This window comes from Humulus lupulus, chromosome 1 (assembly GCF_963169125.1).
Source record: "Humulus lupulus chromosome 1, drHumLupu1.1, whole genome shotgun sequence".
Lineage (NCBI taxonomy): Eukaryota > Viridiplantae > Streptophyta > Magnoliopsida > Rosales > Cannabaceae > Humulus > Humulus lupulus.
In genome coordinates, this window is record NC_084793.1 from 282,485,930 (window position 1) to 282,506,192 (window position 20,263).

The 20,263-nt window shown below is 34.2% G+C and overlaps 2 protein-coding genes and 1 pseudogene across 2 annotated transcripts; 1 reads left to right on the top strand and 2 right to left on the bottom strand.

The window, feature by feature from the left end:
• The first annotated feature begins 1,218 nt into the window (after nucleotides 1–1,218).
• On the top strand, nucleotides 1,219–2,375 carry LOC133777611 (uncharacterized). Its single transcript, XM_062217304.1, has 4 exons — nucleotides 1,219–1,369; nucleotides 1,480–1,546; nucleotides 1,647–1,922; nucleotides 2,008–2,375. Exons 1-4 carry the CDS (start codon nucleotides 1,295–1,297, stop codon nucleotides 2,127–2,129), a joined length of 540 nt encoding a protein of 179 aa, XP_062073288.1. The 5' UTR covers nucleotides 1,219–1,294; the 3' UTR covers nucleotides 2,130–2,375.
• A 429-nt stretch (nucleotides 2,376–2,804) lies between these two features.
• On the bottom strand, nucleotides 2,805–4,185 carry LOC133778174 (uncharacterized; annotated as a pseudogene).
• Nucleotides 4,186–5,013: 828 nt separating this feature from the next.
• LOC133778183 (glutathione S-transferase T3-like) lies at nucleotides 5,014–5,619 on the bottom strand. The gene has a single exon (XM_062218050.1). It carries the CDS (start codon nucleotides 5,617–5,619, stop codon nucleotides 5,014–5,016), a length of 606 nt encoding a protein of 201 aa, XP_062074034.1.
• Nucleotides 5,620–20,263: the final 14,644 nt, after the last annotated feature.

The following is a 20,263-nucleotide window of genomic DNA, read 5'->3' on the forward strand; positions in this document are numbered from 1 at the left end:
TCATATCTGATTTTTTTTTCCAGGTATAGTTATTTTTTTTTTGTTTTAAAGATTTGACTAAGTAACCAGTTGCCAATTAATTATTATTTTGATAGGGGTAACCAGTTACCACCTTCTTCTTCTTCTTCTACTACTTTTCATATTTTTTTCTTCTAGGTTTGGCTTAGTAACTATTTATCAATCAGTTATTTTAATAGGGGTAATCGGTTACCTTCTTCTTCTTCTTTTTCTTTACTGGTTATATTATGATTTTTTTTTTCTTCCAAATCTGTCAGTAACCGTTACAATTCACTTGAGTACTTTTCATGGCAGTTAAAATTGATAGTGATAACCGGTTACCGCCACATTACTAAAAATCCAAAATTATTTTTATAGTGGTAATCGGTTATTATTTAAAATGAAATTAAATGACACATATACATCTCCAACAATAATCCAAAACATACATATGTATAATGACATAACCCAGATATCATCGTCACCACCACAATTAGTGAAAGTCATTCTCATCACCCTCATATGTGAATGTATATATAAAAATAATATAATAACAATAACAATACATTCATATATATATATATATAAATGTATACTATTTTATAATCTTATACATATGTATATATATAAATAATAATAACAATAATATATGTATATATAATGAAATAAATTATATGATTTTATGTATATATGTATATATATTAACCTAAATATAATTAAAAAAATATAGTAATAAAAATGTCCCTAAAAGTAATTAAAAAAAATTAATATTGAAATTTTATATTAAGTATATGGTATATTTTAATAAAATTACAAAAATATGGGGAAAAATTCCATAAAAATGTAAATAAATAAATTATGCCATTCAAAACTTAAGGAGAAAAAAAGTCATATTTATCAAAGTTTTACAAAAAATCCCATATTTCATGTAATTTGTTTATAGAATATTATAGCATTTAAATATTCAAATTCTTTTTTTTTTATGAAGAAAAATACCTACATCTACTAAAACTTAATATTTTTATTACCCAAACCGATAAAATAATTAATATTATATATTAAAAAAAATAACTTATATCAATTTAAAAATTACGAATAGTTTTATTTAATAAAAAAAGTTAAAACAAAAATGAATTGAATAGCTAACCCGAAACTTTTATTCCACATCAACCGGACCGGAAGGTGAGAGTAAAATCCAAACGACAGAAGAAAGAAAAGCACCAACAAGTGAAACGACAGGTAGAAATAAGTGAATTAAAAATATGTATATGGTTGTCTTCCGTTCCGTGTATTAGCAATGTCCCGTGATGAGAAGCGACGCAAGTTCCATGAGGCCGTCCTTAACATGCTATATCCTCTTCCTCCGCAACAAGTTCTCTCTCTTCCTCTTCCTTTATTATATATATATATATAGATATATATAATATGTTCTCTGTATTTTCCTGCAACATTTTAATGAAATGTGAATGTAAATTTGTGCAGCCAAAAGATGAGAACTCGGCATTGGTGAACAATTTCAGTGAAGGTTTTGATCCAGATCTTGTTACAGGTCTAAAATAATGGATTAAATTCCCCAAATTAATTTGGTTAGTAATTTCTGTGGAAACTAGACCGACTCAAGGATTTTGTCTTTTGACAAAGGTATGCAGATGATTTTGGTGAGACTAGTTCGAACGCTTCCTCTAGCGACGACGACGATGATGGCGAAAGCGGATCTCAGAAGCTTACCAGAGCTCAGCGGAAGAGGCTTAGGAAAAAGAATCTGAAGATTGATGCTTCTCGCCGTGGCCAAATCGTTGGGCCCCTTTTACCTCCTCCAGGACCAGCTGCGAATAAAGAGAATTTTGGAGTTGAAAATCAGTCTTCACCAAGTGTTCGACGAAATGCTTCTGAGGAACCTGCCTCTAAAACAGACGAAAAGCCTGGTAAAGATTTCAATGTTTTGATAAACCCTTTTGCCAAACGAGTTCGATGATCCTTTACTTGAAAACATATATTTTTTTTTTGAAGGGTCAGGAGAGGCAGGTACTTTGATCAAGAGCAAAGTGAAGCAAAGGAGGATGGCAAAGAAGCTGGCCAAAGAAAGCTTGGTAGCCTCTCATCAAAATGAGAACTGCAACCGAGATCAGTAGAACTAATCCTCAAGTTAAGTTGTTGTGAATGGAGAAAAGACCTCCATTTTATGTTAAGAGTGTTCGTTGTTCCGGTTCATGAGGAACATTTTTTTTTCTTTGGTTTATGCGTTATAAAATAGAGTAGCTGCAAACTGTATTTTTATGTTATGTGATTCTACAAGTTTGTCTACATTCACAGAGAGAAATAATGATTTCCACAATTGTAATTGGCCTCACAAATAATCTTTCCACAATTGCAGAGGAGATCTGGATATAGAGGCAATAATTTACATTTGATTGAAGTATAGGACCCGGTTATTTCAGTAAAACCTCTTTGTCAGTAATCTTAACTCCCCCACCAACCATTTTCTAAGAGCAACTCGAATGTTTGCTTAACATGTACAAATCATCCCAAAATATAATTTTTTATTTTCTCATTCATCCACATCACTTTTGACACATTTTTTCATAAAAATGCTTTAATGTTAAACCACTTCAAAAGTTGTCAACTATGGCCCCATATATTATTATTTAATATATTATTTTGTAATTATAAATATTGTCACACTAAATTTTTTAAATCCATATATTAATATAAATAAATATTACATCAAATTTAAATTAGACGAAATTTAAAAGAGCTTATAAAATGACATAATCATAATTAATCAATCTAATATAATTAAAAAAATGCTAATTAAAATGATTTCCAAATTTTGATCATATGTGCTTTACCAAGTCCGCTTGAAGATTGCGATGAATGTTTCTATCACGAATTTCAGCATTTCTTTGAAGCATTGTCGGGAAGTCAGAAATAGGTCCATGCAATACTTCAACCATTAGGGTGTCGGCGGAGCCGTCATCATAATTAAAATCAAACAAATTTTTATATGCATTTCTTTCATCCTCGACAATAATGTTGTGCAATATGATGCATGCATACATAATATCTTTGAGAACATCTCTTTGCCAAAAACGTGCTGGTCCTCATACAATAGCAAAACGAGATTGAAGTACTCCGAATGCTCGCTCAACATCTTTGCGTACCGCTTCTTGGCATCGGGCAAATAATTTTCTTTTCTCTCCTTGAGGCAGTGGGATAGTTTTAACAAATGTACCCCACTCTGGATAGATACCATCTGCTAGATAATACCCCTTGTTGTATTGTGTGCCATTTATCGTAAACTCAACTCTCGGAGCTTGCCCTTGTAAGATATCAGTGAATATTGGGGATTGATTTAACACGTTGAGATCATTATTGGATCCTGGAACACCAAAAAATGCATGCCATATCCAAAGATCTTATGACGCAACTGCTTCGAGCATGATTGTTGGTCTGCCGTGATCACCTCGCGTGAATTGACCTTTCCATGCAACTGGGCAATTTTTCCATTCCCAGTGCATACAATCAATGCTTCCCAACATGCCTGGAAAACCACGCACCTCCCCCATTTGAAGTAAGTGACGAATGTCCCCAGCATTGGGCTGTCTTAAATATTCGGTCCCAAAAATATCATTCACTCCTCGAACGAAATTGACTAGACATTCAATAGCGGTAGTTTCACCAATTCGAACATACTCATCAACATAATCGGCAGGCGCTCCATATGCCAACATTCGCATAGCAGCGGTGCACTTCTGTAATGGCGAAAGCCCCCTTCTACCGACTGCATCAAACCTCGTATGGAAATACTCTGAATGATTTTCTAAAGCTTGCACTATGCGTAGGAATACATGTCTACGCATTCTAAATCTTCTTCGAAATTGATATTCTATATACACCGGTTCATCAGAAAAGTAGTCATCGAACAAACGTTGGTGTCCTTCTACATGACCTCTATCAATGTGGGCTCTCTTTCTTCCTTGTCTTGTTGAGCTACCCCCATCTATGAGCGCTTTGAAATATTGATCATCATGATCGTCAGTACACTCTGCAATTATGATATCCTCTAGACTCATATTGTCGTATGGATTCAGAGAATTTGGCGAATCCATTGTTGAACTTAGAGTATATGATATTTGGGAATGAAAGATGAATGAAAGAGTAAAATGAAGGATTGAATGGAGAGTTGAGTAAAAGGAATATTGAAATTTGGTATTTATAGACATGGTAGCCGTTAAAATGTAGCCGTTGAAATATAGCCGTTAAAATATAGCCGTTGAAATGTAGCCGTTGAAATATAGCCGTTAAAATATAGCCGTTGAAATATAGCCGTTAAAATATAGCCGTTAAAATGTAACTGTTAAAATATAGCCGTTGAAATGTAGCCGTTGAAATATAGCCGTTAAAATATAGCCGTTGAGATATAGCCGTTGAAATATAGCCGTTAAAATATAGCCGTTGAAATGTAGCCGTTGAAATATAGCCGTTAAAATATAGCCGTTGAAATATAGCCGTTAAAATATAGCCGTTGAAATGTAGCCGTTAAAATATAGCCGTTGAAATATAGCCGTTAAAATATAGCCATTGAAATATAGCCGTTAAAATATAGCCGTTAAAATATAGCCGTTAAAATGTAGTCATTAACATAAAGGATAATTTATTTAAATAAAATTAAATACATAATAATGCGGTTGATAAAAATACATAGCAATTACAACTTCAGGATATTATTCTTAATATAAGTACACAAGTTTTCATGATCTTTCTTTTGTTCAGGAGTCATATGCGACGTGTCCATGATGAGATAATCCATGTATTTTGTCATCCTATTATCTTCTGCCTCTTTCTCCTTTATCGTTGCCTCTTTCTCCTTTATCGCCACCAATTTCTCCAATGCAGATGCTTTCCGTTCACTAATCTCTATAAATCTAGCATGTGTGTCTTTTTTTTCCTTCCCTTTTCTCTTTGCTGCCTTTTGGCCAGTAGGGCGCACTTCACGTACTTCATCATCACTGATGTCTACATTGGAAGAAGAAGTAAATGCCCCTGTATCTGACACCTTTGTTCTCTTACCACCTTTTGGTTGGTACATTTATTCCATTTCGGCTCCTCCTTTAGCAATCTCCAACAGTCCACAAGCAGAAAATTTGAGTTGTTATTTTCAGATTTGTAAAATTGATGTGCATTCTCAAGAATTTGCTCATCAGACCAACCACTGTGATGTGCTTGTTGTACTCGTTTATAACACCCATTGAAAAGCGCCACCTTTTGATTCATCTTGTTCCAATGATCTTTGCATTGCCTTCCAGTTCTTGCTTGCTCGCCTTTTTGGTTGGTGTTGTAGTATTCTACAATCCGAGCCCAGAAATGTGTAGAAGTTTGGTCATTCCCTACAATGGCATCCTTAGATGTATTAAGCCATCCACTTATCAGAAGCATAGTGGCTTCCTTGCTCCATTTGACTTTGCATTTATGCATTGATTCATCTTCATTGTGTAGAACTACATTTTCCAACCCTTCAACACTATGTTCAGGTTGGGTTTCAGAGACAAATGTCGAAGATGTTTCACGATTCAAATCAATACTAGACTTTTTCATACTTGGCCTGTAATTTCTTGAAACCATTTCGGGTTGGTGTAGGGAAGGCATATGAAATGCATATGGTATTGAATTTGTTGGTGTGAAGAATGGAGTTTGTTGGGGTGTCTCAATAGAGCCAAAATTTTGGTAAGGGTAAGAGGACATGGGATAATTTTGAGAATTTGGAAAACTTTGGTTAAATTGATAATATTGAAAATTTGGATTTTGAGGATTAGTAGAGGGAGTATTTTGAAAATTTTGATTGAAATGAGAATATTGAAAATTTGGATTTTGGGGATTGGTATGTGGAGAAAATGATGAATTTTGAAAATTTAGATTTTGGGAGTTGGTATTTGGAGAATTTGGAAAATTTTGAGAATTTTGGGAATCCATTGGTAAAAAAATAAATTTTGTGATATTGATAATTTGGAAGAAAAATGTATGAAATGGTGTGAAAATTGAATGAAATAGATAAGTATTTATAGAAGAAATTTTTTTAATATATTGACAATAATATAAACAGTAAGTATTTATACCGTTTTTTACACCAACGGTAATATTTTACTATATATATGTATAATTTAAAAAAAAAAAACAAAGATAGCACCGTTGCCTCTGTGAGGCAACGACTCCTTCAAAATTGAAAAGCCACCCTTCACTCCAATGGTAAGCCATCAACCACTTGGGTAGCCTGTCAGAGAGCTATTTCTTTGACCACGGTCGTTAGAGATGGCCTAAGAGCTTCTACAATGGTGTGGCAAAAGTTGCCAAAACTTTTAAAATATTAATATTTTTGCATTCTCTTTCATTCAACTAATAAAAAATATTTTTATAAAATAAAAGTAAGAAGTCACTGTTGCCTGGGGACCTATATTCTGACTTGGGGACCCACAAATAGCTTTGGTACCCCTCTAGCATGAGCATTGGAGATGCTCTAGCAAGCCTTGTGTGTAGAGGCCAAAGGTTTAGGGATGACAAGATAGAATATGCATATTTCACGATTACATCTTATTAAGAGGCTTTAGTCACAATTTAATTATTTAAATGGTGATTTTTTTTTGTGATATATTAATTGAAAATTTTATAATGTCATACCGTCTAAAAGACTAAACAGCTTGAAGAAAAGATTTGTTATTGAAATAAGATGATCGTTTGGAATAGGCTGTCACATTTGCTAAACAATTTGCTCATTCAACAAAACTTAAAGGAGGATTTAGCATTAGGCTTTAAACGAGAGCTACCATTAAAGCTACACATTTTCTATGACATCAATGTAAAACAACCTACAAAACAAACACATCATACAAACACAACATTAGTAAAATAAAAATCATTATAGAAAAATAAAATAAAATAAAGTCAAACATCTATTTATTAATAACCAAAAAAGATAATATGAAGAAATTAAAAAATAAAAAAAAGAAGATATTTGTAACAACAAGAAATTTAAGAAATAATAAGTTATTATAAACAATTAGTAAAAATATAATATAATAATTAATAAAAATATAATATATTAAATAAAAAAAACTAGCATTTTAAAAAAAATAACCAATTATTAGTTATCTCGAAAACTGAAACAATTAATCTTCCAAAAATACTTATCTTGTCAATTGTAGTCTGAATCCTTCAAAGTTAGTCAATTTTCATCCACTCCATACAACAAACTTAACAAAACAAAACAAAAAGTACATTGACAATACAAAAGTAAAAAAAAATGACAAAATCATTGATATCATTTTGTTGGACTATTTATTTATTTGGTATATAAAATCAATTATGTTACAATTAATTGATTTAAATTCATTTAATATACCAAAGTCAATATTTTATTTATTGACAAATATTCTAATTAATGGTCAACATTATTTATTACCCAATTTTATTGTTATCCGATTTTGTATATCTCAATTGATTGAGAGAATATCTCAATATGTGGCAGATACTTTGATGGAATGTCCCACTCTATAAATATAGAGTACCGGTCTCCAAGCTCGCTGCTCATTCTGACTTTCAATAACTCCATCTAAAGAGTTAGTAAGAGATTGAAAGCCCGTGTACTCGTTCTAATTTGTCTTCTTTTTCTTTTGTAGATCTAAAGCTAGATCGAGATTATCAATAACAATGACTGGAGGTATATATATTCGATCCTCTAAATTTTATGTAACAATCTGTTTATTCCGCATTATGATTGTTATGCATCTAGATTAATTTTTAATCTAACATTTGGTATCAAGAACCACGCTTACCTCTGCCTTGATTTATATCGTCTGCCATGAATTATGTGTTAGAATATTTTATATGGACTAACATAATTAAGTGTTGCTCACACAGTGTCGGTATTAGCATGTAATGATAACTATATAATCGGTAATGCATGATATTACCATTGGACCATAATGGGATGGACATAACGTACTAACATGCTCGGGGCCCATGGACACGCTCTAAAACGTCTTTGGTCAGCCCATTGGGCCAAGACAACTAATTCTCTCACATTGGGCATGTAAGCCCAATTGGCCCATAATTCCTTATATAAAGGGTTGTCCTCTTGATTGATGATTAAGGTGGAATGAGTGTGGCTATGGTGTAGAGAGAATGATAGAGTAGTGTTCATTACTCCCAAGCTCTCCTTTTCTCTATATGTGTAGATCAAAGAAGTGTAATCAACATGATTATTAGAGATCAAGGCGATAATTCGAGGTACGTATATTATTATATTAATGCCCTAAATAAAATGTTTGATCATGGAAATTCATGAGCATGATTTGATATTGATTATTATTTTTTTAGTGCTCATTGTGTATTAATTATAACATTATGTATATATACGTGTGTGTTTAATGTTTTGTGCTTGTACATATACATATATATTTACATTTCCTAATGGTTAAATATTTTAGTTTACTAATTCAATTTTGTTTCTCAATTTTAGTTGCATTAGAAATCTTTTGTTAAGTGTTTCTAATGATTTGTTATTTGAGAAACTAGTTTAAAAACAATGGAAGCAGAATCTTTGGAATCCCAAACATTCATAGCCGAACGTTAATAATTTTTTTAAAAAAATTTTGGCTTTATAATTCAAAACCATTTTTCAAAGTAAATACCATTAGAAACTTTCTAGCTTTTGTTTTCTAATGTGTTTGTTGAATAAAATGTGAGTTTTGAAACCATTGATAGATTTAAAACCTCATAACCTGATAATGGCCAAAATTAACTTTTGAAATTAATGATCGATTTTTGGTTGTTGTTTAATCAATCTAATGACATGAATCACTTTATCTATACATTTCGGTTCAATCTAGACAAAAGTAACTCGAAAATTGACATCAGAATGGTGTTTTTCATGCGGGTTGTGAAGCGGGTCGCGTGACCTGTGTGCAGGAAACCGGGTCGGCTGAAGGTTGAAGATGGGGAAAACAATTGTTTCCCCCTGTAGCGCCAAAAACGACCCGTCGTTTGATGGGTCATACGACAACAGTAAGGGGAAACCCCAAGGCAGATTTTAAAAAATTGAAGAAAAATTCATAAAAAATTCTGAAAATTACCTTTTTAATTTATTTTTAGAATTTCATTATTTTCTTGATTTTAATGCTTATTTATATAATAAATTTAATTTTTTTTTAAAAATCTCATTTAATTAAAACATATAATTTTGGTAATTTATATGTTATTTGGAAATTAATTAATATGTGCAAATATTTGATTTTGGTGTATTTATTGTATATATTTCATTTAGTTATGCAATATTAAATAATTGTGCTATTTTAAGAATGTAATTACATTTTATTTTACAATTAAGTTTGTGCAATTATTTTATTAATCCACCAAATCAATAAATGATTTTATTGTCTTATTTAGCATGTATTTTTCTGCCATTAAGTGTATATATAGAATTATTGTATTTATTTTCCTACAAATAAATAATTATCCTAATTTGTATGATTATTTTGTTATTACTAATGCAAATTTTATTTTTAGTATAATTATATTTAATGTTATATGTATGACTTTATGATTTTAAATATGTTTTATATTCCATAATTGCGCTAGAAATATTTAGATTATATTCAAACATTAAAATAGATAATCATACATTAAGATAGATATTTAGATTATATTCAAACATTAAGATAGATATTTAGATTATATTCAAACATTAATATTTAGCACATTTATATTCATAAAATATTCATGAAATATTTAGGGTGAATAAAATTATGAATAATACATAAACAATTTTGTGGTTGACATAAGAACGCATGAAACTGAGAAAAATGCTCAATCTAGAACGGTTTTTAATGATCTTCGGACAACCACACTAGGAGTCCTGCTCTCTGTGATTGCCTATTATGTTATAACGAAATTGTTCTTAGGTCTTCATAGAGCCTAAAACATAATGTCTAGTGAACCATATAATTTTAAATAATTAGGAAGTAACTACAACATCTTTAATTATATAAAATTATATATTAATATAAAATGATCACATAATGGACATAAATTGTGATTAATTATATAGATATAATAATTTTACGCCACATGGATGTTATTATATTTATATAATTAATTAGGATAATACATTAAATTAATTTTCTTAATTTACCCACATGAGTTATGATAATTAATTTAATAGTTTTATCATAAAGTTTAATTTAGATAGTGTTGACCCAGAATTTGGCCAACTGACACGGAGTCAGAATATGCTTGATGTGGATGAATGTGTTGACAAGAATCGAATGGCAAAAAGTAAAAAGAACACGATTTTTTATAGTGGTTCGGCCCCAGGATCTGGTAATGACCTACGTCCACTTAGACTGTTATTGATATAAGAATCAAATGAGTGATCAAAGAACTAGGGTTCAATGAGTTTCACCAACCTCTGAAGAACAATACAATATTTCAGATAGAATTATATTAGTATCACGTCATTCAAAAGCCAAAAGCCCCCTCCCTTGAGCTATCTTTTTCTACTTATAGGCCCAAGGGGGATTACATGATTTAGTTGCCGATATTCTCTCCTAAATAACCGAATATTCAGGAGATTGTTTTAGTTAAATTCGGGATCTACAAAGATCTTTATAGTAATATTACATCGCATGCGGAACCTGCGACCAGACTGGTCGCAGGTAAGATTGGGCCGCTAACTGTTTCTAATACGTCTTCTGGTCGATGTACTAACAGAGCTTTTCCAGGTGTCAGCCACGTGTCCAGGGATTACTTGCCACGTTATCAAATGCCAATTTTTTGGATAACAGATAGAAATATCAAACCTTAATTTATCTCAAATAATTTGTTTGAATAATCTATCATCATGTACATCCAATTTTATTAAATTAAAAATTTAGCCCACAGGCAATTATTTTCAATAAAATTTCATCTTTCATGTTATACATTGGTAAAACATGACGTCATTAAGCCTCAATCTTTAGAATTCATAATCATATTCATGCAACTTCTTCATCCTCCTCTAGTTTCGCTGAAATCCTTACCGAAATTCCTGAGCTTAGGGGTGATAATTTCAAAATATGGAAGGAACGAGTTCTTCTTCATTTAGGTTGCCCTGACATGGACTACGCAATAAGGAAGGATGAACCTTCTGCAATCACTCCGACTAGCACTACTACTGAGATCGCGCTATACGAAAAATGGGAGCGATCCAATCACCTCATCATCATGTTCATTATGTCCAAGATTCCTATGGGAATGTGTGGATTGGTGGAGCAACTTGAGAAAGTCAAAGACTTAATCAAACTGATCGATGAGCATAAGACAAACCAATTTACAACAACCTCATCCACCAGTTCTCATCCACAAAGCTCACTGGTGTCAAAGGAGTTAGAGAACATATCTCAAAGATGAGGGACATTTCTGCTCAACTGAAGAAGCACAATGTAGTCATTCTTGAAACTTTCCTGGTTCACTACATCCTTAACAATCTTCTACCTCAACACGGGCCTTTCAAAATTTCATACAACACACATAAGGACAAATGGAGTATCAATGAACTGATAATCATGTGTGCTCAAGAAGAAGTAAGGCTCCTACAGGAACAAGGTGAAAGTGCTCACATTGCCACCTAAGGAAAGAAACGCAAACCATCCAAGAAAGGACAAGGGAAAAAATAAAGTGCCTCCCCAAGGCGAAATAAATAAGGATTCCATCAAGTGTTTTTTATGCAAAAAGAAGGGACATGCGAAAAAGGAATGCGCCAAGTTCAAGAAATGAATGGACGACAAATGTAATCCAATTTCATTCGCATGTTATGAATCTAATATGACTAATATTAATATTAACAAATGGTGGATTGATTCTGGATAAAAAATTCACATTTCAAATTCCTTGTAGGGTTTACTATATCACATATATCACATATATACAAATATGCCCATAACGAGCCAAATTACGAAAATTGTCCTTCTAATAAAAAACGGACCCGCATGCATATTTAATACTCCTAAACATGTATAACTAGTTATATTATCATATAACTCACAAAATCACATAATCATATACAAATATATCATATAAGCGTATAATTCCATATATTGCCATCTTGGGCCCCTAATCAAGGTCTTAAGCCTTATTAGGTAATTTGGGACGTTACAATGCCCATCTAAAGTTAGGATATACAATCCACAAGAAAGGAAACTGGACCTAAGGACCATAAGTGGATATTTTATTGGATACGCTGAAAGGTCTAAAGGTTACAAGTTTTATTGTCCATCACATAACACTAGGATTGTGGAATCAAGGAATGAAAAATTTCTTGAAAATGCCTTAATTAGTGGGAATGATCAATCCAAAGACTTAGATTCTGAGAAAGATCCTTCAGAACCCTCCACCTCAAGAGCAAGATTGATTGTGGTTGATAACACCCCTGAAGTCCAAATGGATGTTGAACCACCACAACTAATTGTTAAAGATCCACAAGTCAATGATGAAGTTCAAATGGATCAAGTTGTTCAGGAGTTGCCTATAATTGTTGAACAGCAAGCTGAACCATCTGCTCCCCAAGAGCCTGCTAGTGTAGCCTTAAAAAGATCCACTAGGACAATAAAATCGGCAATACCTAGTGACTACGTTGTGTATTTGCAAGAATCTGACTATAATATAGAGCCGAAAATGATCCAGAAATGTTTTCACAAGCTATGAATAACAAAGAATCGGAACTGTGGTACAATACCATGAATGAAGAAATGAATTCTATAAAGAGCAACGAAGTCTGGGATCTTGTTGAGTTGCCTAATGGGGCAAGGGCTATTGGGTGTAAATGGGTCTTCAAAACAAAGAAAGTCTCATTAGGCAACATTGAGAGACACAAAGCGAGACTCGTTGCTAAGGGATTCACCCAAAAAGAAGGAAATGACTAAACGAAGACCTCTTCTCCGATATCAAAGAAAGATTCCCTTAGAGTTATCCTGGCATTAGTTGCTAATTTTGATTTAGAGCTGCAGCAGATGGATAAGAAAACTGCTTTCCTGAATGGTGACCTAGAGGAGGAGGTATATACAAAACAACCAGAAGGATTCTCCTCTAGTGATGGTGAGCATTTGGTGTGCAAGCTTAAGAAGTCCATTTATGGTTTAAAACAAGCGTCCCGCCAATGGTATTTAAAATTCCATGATGTCATCTCTTCTTTTGGATTTGAAGAGAATGTCATGGATCAATGCATATACCAGAAGGTCAGTGGAAGTAAGACTTGTTTTCTTGTTTTATATGTGGATGATATTTTTCTTGCAGCCAATGATAAGGGCATGCTATATGAGGTGAAGCAATTTCTCTCAAAGAAATTTGAGATGTAGGATATGGGTGATGCGTCTTATGTCATTGGCATTAAGATCCATTGAGATATATTCAAAGGTATCTTAGGTCTATCTCAAGAAACCTACATTAATAAAGTTTTAGAGAGATTTTGGATGAAAGATTGATCACAAGTGTTGCTCCTATTGTTAAGGGTGATAAATTAAATTTGAGCCAGAGTCCAAATAATGATTTTGAAAAGGAAGAAATGAAGAACATCCCATATGCTTCTGTTGTCGGAAGCTTAATGTATGCTTAGGTGTGTACAAGCCCAACATTGCCTTTGTTGTCAGAATGCTAGGAAGATTTCAGAGTAACCCAGGGTTAGAACACTAGAAACCTGCAAAGAAAGTTATGAGGTACCTTCAAGGTACTAAGGATTACAAACTCATGTTCAGAGGAACTGACAACCTGGAAGTAGTTGGATACTCAGATTTAGACTTTGCTGGTTTTACTGATTCACGTAAATCAACCTCTGGTTACGTGTTTATGTTTGCCGGTGGAGCTACATCATGGAGGAGTAACAAACAGACCTTGACTACTACTTCTACTATGGAAGCCGAGTCCGTTTCATGTTTTGAGGCTACATCGCATGGTGTATGGATAAAGAGTTTCATTTCAGGCCTTAGAGTTGTAGACCCCACATCTAAGCCATTGAGAATGTTTTGTGACAATTCAGTTGTTGTATTCATGGCTAAGAACAACAAAAGTGGTAGTCAAAGCAAGCACATCGACATAAAGTACTTAGTCATGAGAGAACATGTTAAAGAAAATAAAGTGGTCATTCAACACATTAGCATTGAATTGATGATTGTTGATCCTATGACGAAAGGCTTGCCACCTCATAAATTCAAGAATCATGTAGTGAACATGGGACTTGGTTCCCTTATGTAAATTTATTGTGTACAAACTGAAGTTATTATCAATGAAACTCTTATTTTGATGTTTTCTCATATTTATGTGCATCTTAATTTTATTTGAGAAAATTTTATCTTCATAAGACCTGAATAAATATAGTGTTTATTCGTTTAAGTACATAGCCACATAAAGTACATTTTTATGTAATAAATATATTGTAATACATGGAAGATAATACTCGCCATACAAAGATGACTTATCACCATGATTCATGTGTTTGTTATCTAACAGGGATAATCATTGGGCTTAAGTTATACATTAATTTAAATGCTGACCAAGTGGGAGAATGTTAGAATATTTATTTATATGGTATATAAAATCAATTATGTTACAACTAATTGATTTAAATTCATTTAATACATCAAAGTCAATATTTTATTTGTTGACAAATATTCTAATTAATGGGCAACATTATTTGTTACCCAATTTTATTGTTACCCGATTTTGTATATCACAACTGATTGAGAGAATATCTCAATCTGTGCCAGAGACTCTAATGGAATGTCTCACTGTATAAATATAGAGTACCGATCCTCAAGCTCGCTGCTTATTCTGACTGTAACGCCCCAACTCCTGGGACCGTTACGGTGTGCCTTGTAAATAGTGCTAAACTCGCTAATCGAGTCATTTGGCCAAAATCGTGATCTAAGTATGATTAGCGGTTTAGGGATTAAACATTTTGGTTAAGATATAATGTTTCACTAGAACGTTTAACATATACATTGGGATCCCGAAAATACAATTCAGAGTTTATTACAGAAAATATTTACAACAGGCCGTTCTAAGCGGCAAAACAGGGTTCAACCTTAGTTCCACTTTAAACCTCGACCGTGGCGGTCGAGCAGCTGCATATGTACACGTCATCACCTAAGCCCTCTGACTCAAGGATGGTCTAGCTTCCTCTTGCCTTTACCTGCACCACATAGCACCCGTGAGCCGAAGCCCAGCAAGAAAACATAATGCTTTTCATAAATATTATCAAATGATTATCATTATAACCACACTGAACATAAAGCTTTCAAACCAATGGGTGCACATCACATGATTCTAGCGGGAGAGTGGCTGTTACATAAGCCACTAGCCTCCAAGCTCTGTTTTCTAGCAGGAGAGTGGCTGATAGGTAAGCCACTAGCCTTCAAGCTCTGTTTTCTAGCAAGAGAGTGGCTGATAGGTTAGCCACTAGCCTTCAAGCTCTGTTTTCTAGCAAGAGAGTGGCTGATAGGTTAGCCACTAGCCTTCAAGCTTTGTTTATTCATCGACCCTCAGGGTCGGACAGGCATTAATGCTCCTTGAGTCATTCAATGCTAGTAATCGATTAGATCTAATCTCTGTTGGCTTGCGTGATTCACGCTAAGGCCGTTCTGACAAGTAAGTCAGCGCTTCCTGACCTGTGTCCAGTAACACTGCCGAGCCTGACAAATAAGTCACAGCCTCACAGCTGATACTAACACTTTTGTCGATTCTGTATTCAGTCCATACACAAGTAAGCAATGCTATCAATATGTATCATATGCCAGTTATCCAAGAATAGGGCATTCAGCATGCTTACCAAGCAGTTTCTAGCACAGTCATGATCATGCACAAACTCAGAGACTCAAGCTCTGACCAATCTCATATTCATCGTTCATGGCATGCCCTATCACATGTTTCTCGTGCATTACATGCATCACACTTAATCATCCAGCACGCCTCAATAATAATCATATGCAAATGGACAAGATTTGCCAAGCATTCATTATGCTAACAATGTTTACATTTAATCACCCAACATGCATTAATCATAGCCATGCATGTCATATTCAGTAGCCAATCAACATGCATCATAATAGCCATGCACGTCATGCTCAATAATCAACCAACATGCATCCATAATAACCATGCATGTCACATATACACAGGGTGCAGTTTTCTTACCTCAGATTCGAGCTAGTACCAATATAAGAACGATCCTTGAGAACGATCAACCTTTAAGTCCTTAGCGGTCACCTAATCATAACCATATATGGAACACCATTAATAACATGATAATCAAAGGTTCCACACCAATATCTAGCCCCCAAGAGATCAATCCAAACTAATCCAAGTAGTAGGGACACTCCCGAGGCCCATAACTAAGTTCCCGGGGTCAAAACGAGCAAACGGGGAGAAAACAGGGCAAGGGCTGCGGCCCTAGCGCCTTGGGCCACGGCCCCCAGGGTTCTCTGAGGCAAGGGCCGCGGCGCCCTCCATCTAGGGCCGCGGCACCCAGCAAGGTTCACTTCCTGACACCTGCTTCTTCAAACTAGGGCCGCGGCCCCCAACCCTGGGCCATTCCCAAACGCGTTTTAAACACTCCAAATCTTTCAAAAACATACCCAAACATTCCCCAATCATCAAATCAAAGTTCCCAAGCTTCCTAATACTCCAAAACCCTCAAAACCCAAAGCTCAAACCGACCAAAAACTCAACAATTAACAAAGTCCAATTCTAAGCTTAAAAACTTTAAAAACTTAAAAATTCAAACTTAGATTACCTTCGATTGGGTTGTTTCCCATCAAATCCTTCGGTTAAGAAGCTTTTAATCTTTCCTAGGATCGCTATGCCTCGACCCTCGCTTGATTCCGACTCCTAGAACTCAAGATTTCCTCAAAAAGGTTCAAACGGTAAAACGGACTGTTTTGAGAGAGAACGAGAAGTTTCTAACGTACGTTCTTATCTGTCAAGCTACTTCAAGCTTAAGTAACCTCAAATAAAACCTAGTGCTCGGGGTCCCGAAAACACCCCCGGGGACACTATAGTCAAAACTTCCAGAATTTCACCCTGATCTCAAATATTCCCAATCTATCACCAAATAACATTTCTATTACCCCAAAATTGACCCCGTTATGACAAAACCGCTAACTCATAATCTAAGATCGTCTCATGCCGCATAGCTCGAATATATCTCCATAATAATGCAATCTCATTCACATATTACAATATGCACCCAATTTTCAAATATGCCCTCAGCAGGCCAAATTACCAAAATGCCCTTTATCATTAACATATGAGCCCATATGCATGCATTTATCATCATATAATAATATAGTTCACATTAACATGCATATATTCATTTTATAACATATTAAATCAATTATGGCCCTCCCGGCCTCCTAATCAAGGTCCTAAACCTTATTAGGAAATTTGGGGCATTACACTGACTTTCAGTATCTCCATCTATGATGTTAGTGAGAGCTTGGAAGCTCGTGTACTCGTTCTAATTTTTTTTTTTTTGTAGATCTAAAGCTAGATCGATATTATCAATAGTAATGACTGGAGGTATACATATTCGATCTTCTAAATTTTATGCAACAATCTATTTATTCCACATTATGATTGTTATGCATCTAGATTAATTTTTAATCTAACACATTTGGCATATAGTCAATGGTATAAAAGATCTTTGGCATACAACCTATCAATGTGAAAATATGTAAAAACTCAGCACTTAAGGCAAAGTGTACTATCAAAACACCAAAACCAGATGTAATGAAATATTCATCTTTTGATGTTATAAGAGCGGATCATGTCATGCAAACTTGTTGAACCCAACAGAAATTCAATGACTATCAAGAAGTGGGTTTCGATATTTGAAACCAACAATAAAATTGTAGAGTATTTCCAGTAAACAACAATTTTATAAGAAGAAGAATAATAATAGAAATCGTAATAGGAGTTACGTTACCTCACAAGCATTCTATTACAAAATATTTAAGCTTTTCAATAACAATTTTGTTTTTGTCGCATATTTCAAATAACATATGCAAACCTAGCCCTAAGCAACCATACAGATGAAATAATTATAATAACAACACAAGATAAAAATGTCTATTTCACGCCATCATAGGCATATCTATACCCACAAATCAAACCCAAAGAACACCCAAATAAGGATCATCAAGAGGATGCTCCATCTTCAATGAACTTTTGGCCATGGCAATGCTTCATCACTCTATGATTAATAGCACATTGTAGTGTGATTTAAGTGTGTTTTGAGCGTGTTTATAATTATTCTTTATTCTATGAGTAATGATTGAGATAACTCAAATTACACACAACAATATGTTACATAATTTAAAATGATAAGTCTCACATAGAAATATTTGTATGATTAAGATTGATGATACATCATTGTAAGACCTTAGACTTTTTTAGTTGAAAAGTCAAAAGAAGAAAATAATTTTTTTTTATTTAAAGTGGTGGGACCCACTTCATTTAAAAAAAAAAAAAATTCCTTTCTTCTTCCATTTCTTTCTCCCCGACTCCACCCTCTTATTCTTTTTTTTCCTTCTTTTCTTTTCTTTATTTCTTTTTCTTTCTCTCTTGGCAAGCTCACGGTGAGCTCAAGACCCAACCTCCACCGGCCACCATTTTCGACATGCGGCAGCTCATCGGTTTCGCCTTGCTCCGGCGACCTCAACTACCAAGCGGCACCGCCCAACTCGTCGTCAATCGTTCGGAATCGCCAGTCAAAGTTTTGGTATGTCAACTTTGACTGTATTTTTCGGTTAACTCCGACTACCTCTCGATGAGTGGTTGGTACCATTGGAACCAGTGTGGAGAGAGGAACAAAACCCACTAAGCCATTCCGGTCAACTCGTCGTTTTTCTCCGGCGAGATTTTGGGTATCTCCGCCACTTTCTGATGATGTTCTGGCAGTCTAAGCACTTTTTGGACCAATGGTTCGCATGAATGTGATCTACTCGTCGATGTGGTTGTTTTGATATATGTCATGCATATATTCGTCGACGTTTTTGATACATCGCTCACTGCCACCACCAACTGCTATTGTGCATCGCTTGGGTGAGGTTCCGGAACTTGAAGTTTTAAATATGGTCATATTATTTGTTGTTGGACACGATTTTGAATAAGGAATGCAATGATGATAATCGTTTGCCTATTTGGTGCATGTAGGAAAAATATGATATTAAAATTGAACTAAATCACTCTAGGATCATCGTTAAGCTTAGGAGTGTCGCTTTAGGCTCGGATTGAAAATTCTAAGGAGGTAGGGACTCGACTTGACTATTGGACTTATTTTACTCGTATTGAATTGCATTAAACATATTCTAATTTTGATATTTATAAAATGTTTGAAAAATTGAAAACTTAATCTGCATGTTTTCTGTTCTGTTCTGAGGGCACTGAGTGCCAAATATATTTTTGTTCACTTATTTATGTAGGTTATGATTTTTGAGTTTTATTCAAATACAGTTGTTATGCTGCCAAATTAACTAAAATATAAAGGGAATATGTAACTTTCTTTTCATGTGTACCTGCATTTGGTTATACCAATGAGAGCCATAGTGGTCATGATTTGTGCATGTTGTTGTTTCACAACCTAGTCTCTGTGTCATCATAGGTAGATCAGGTGTTCACTCACCTGTAGATGTAAAGACCTAGCATCTGTATACAGGAAGTGTTCTGAGCCTCCCCTTGTGGTGGTTATCAGGTCCGGCTACCCAGTTTAGGATGCTGATTTTTCTATGGTGGGTAATGGGAGCTAAGAATCTAGTTGATGGTGTGATGTGCACTTGCAGCTATGTTCTTATGATTATTTGTGGTTTCTCTCTATTTTGGTTTATACATGATGATGTATGTTTTGTTTTCACAGCTAACCATACGTTTCTACTAGGCTTTATAAGCTCACCCCCTATATCTCTCCCATTCCAGGAGCCTAATGGCGCGAATGTGGATAAGGTGAATTATTGATGGAGCCAATGTGTTTAGTGCCATAGTCCTATCTTTTAAGCATTATATATGTATTTAATTTGGAACCTAATGGTATGTATATCTAAATTAGCTATGTAATAGTTATGAATGAGGAATGGTAGATGCTAAGTATTATTTTGGGTGTTTTATGACTTATTAAATTTAACTATTTGGTAACTACATAACTGTTGGGATATTATTCTTCTATGTATAATAATAAATGGTTCTGCTTTTATCA

What these genes read in the sequence shown, in the direction of transcription:
- LOC133777611 (XM_062217304.1), top strand. Translation starts at nt 1,295, where the DNA reads ATGTCCCGTGATGAGAAGCGACGCAAGTTCCATGAGGCCGTCCTTAAC. An exon ending in TGATCCAGATCTTGTTACAG is followed by an intron (nt 1,547 to 1,646) that starts GTCTAAAATAAT and finishes AAAGGTATGCAG; the next exon opens with ATGATTTTGGTGAGACTAGT. An exon ending in TAAAACAGACGAAAAGCCTG is followed by an intron (nt 1,923 to 2,007) that starts GTAAAGATTTCA and finishes TTTTTTTTGAAG; the next exon opens with GGTCAGGAGAGGCAGGTACT.
- LOC133778183 (XM_062218050.1), bottom strand. Translation starts at nt 5,619, where the DNA reads ATGGTTTCAAGAAATTACAGGCCAAGTATGAAAAAGTCTAGTATTGAT.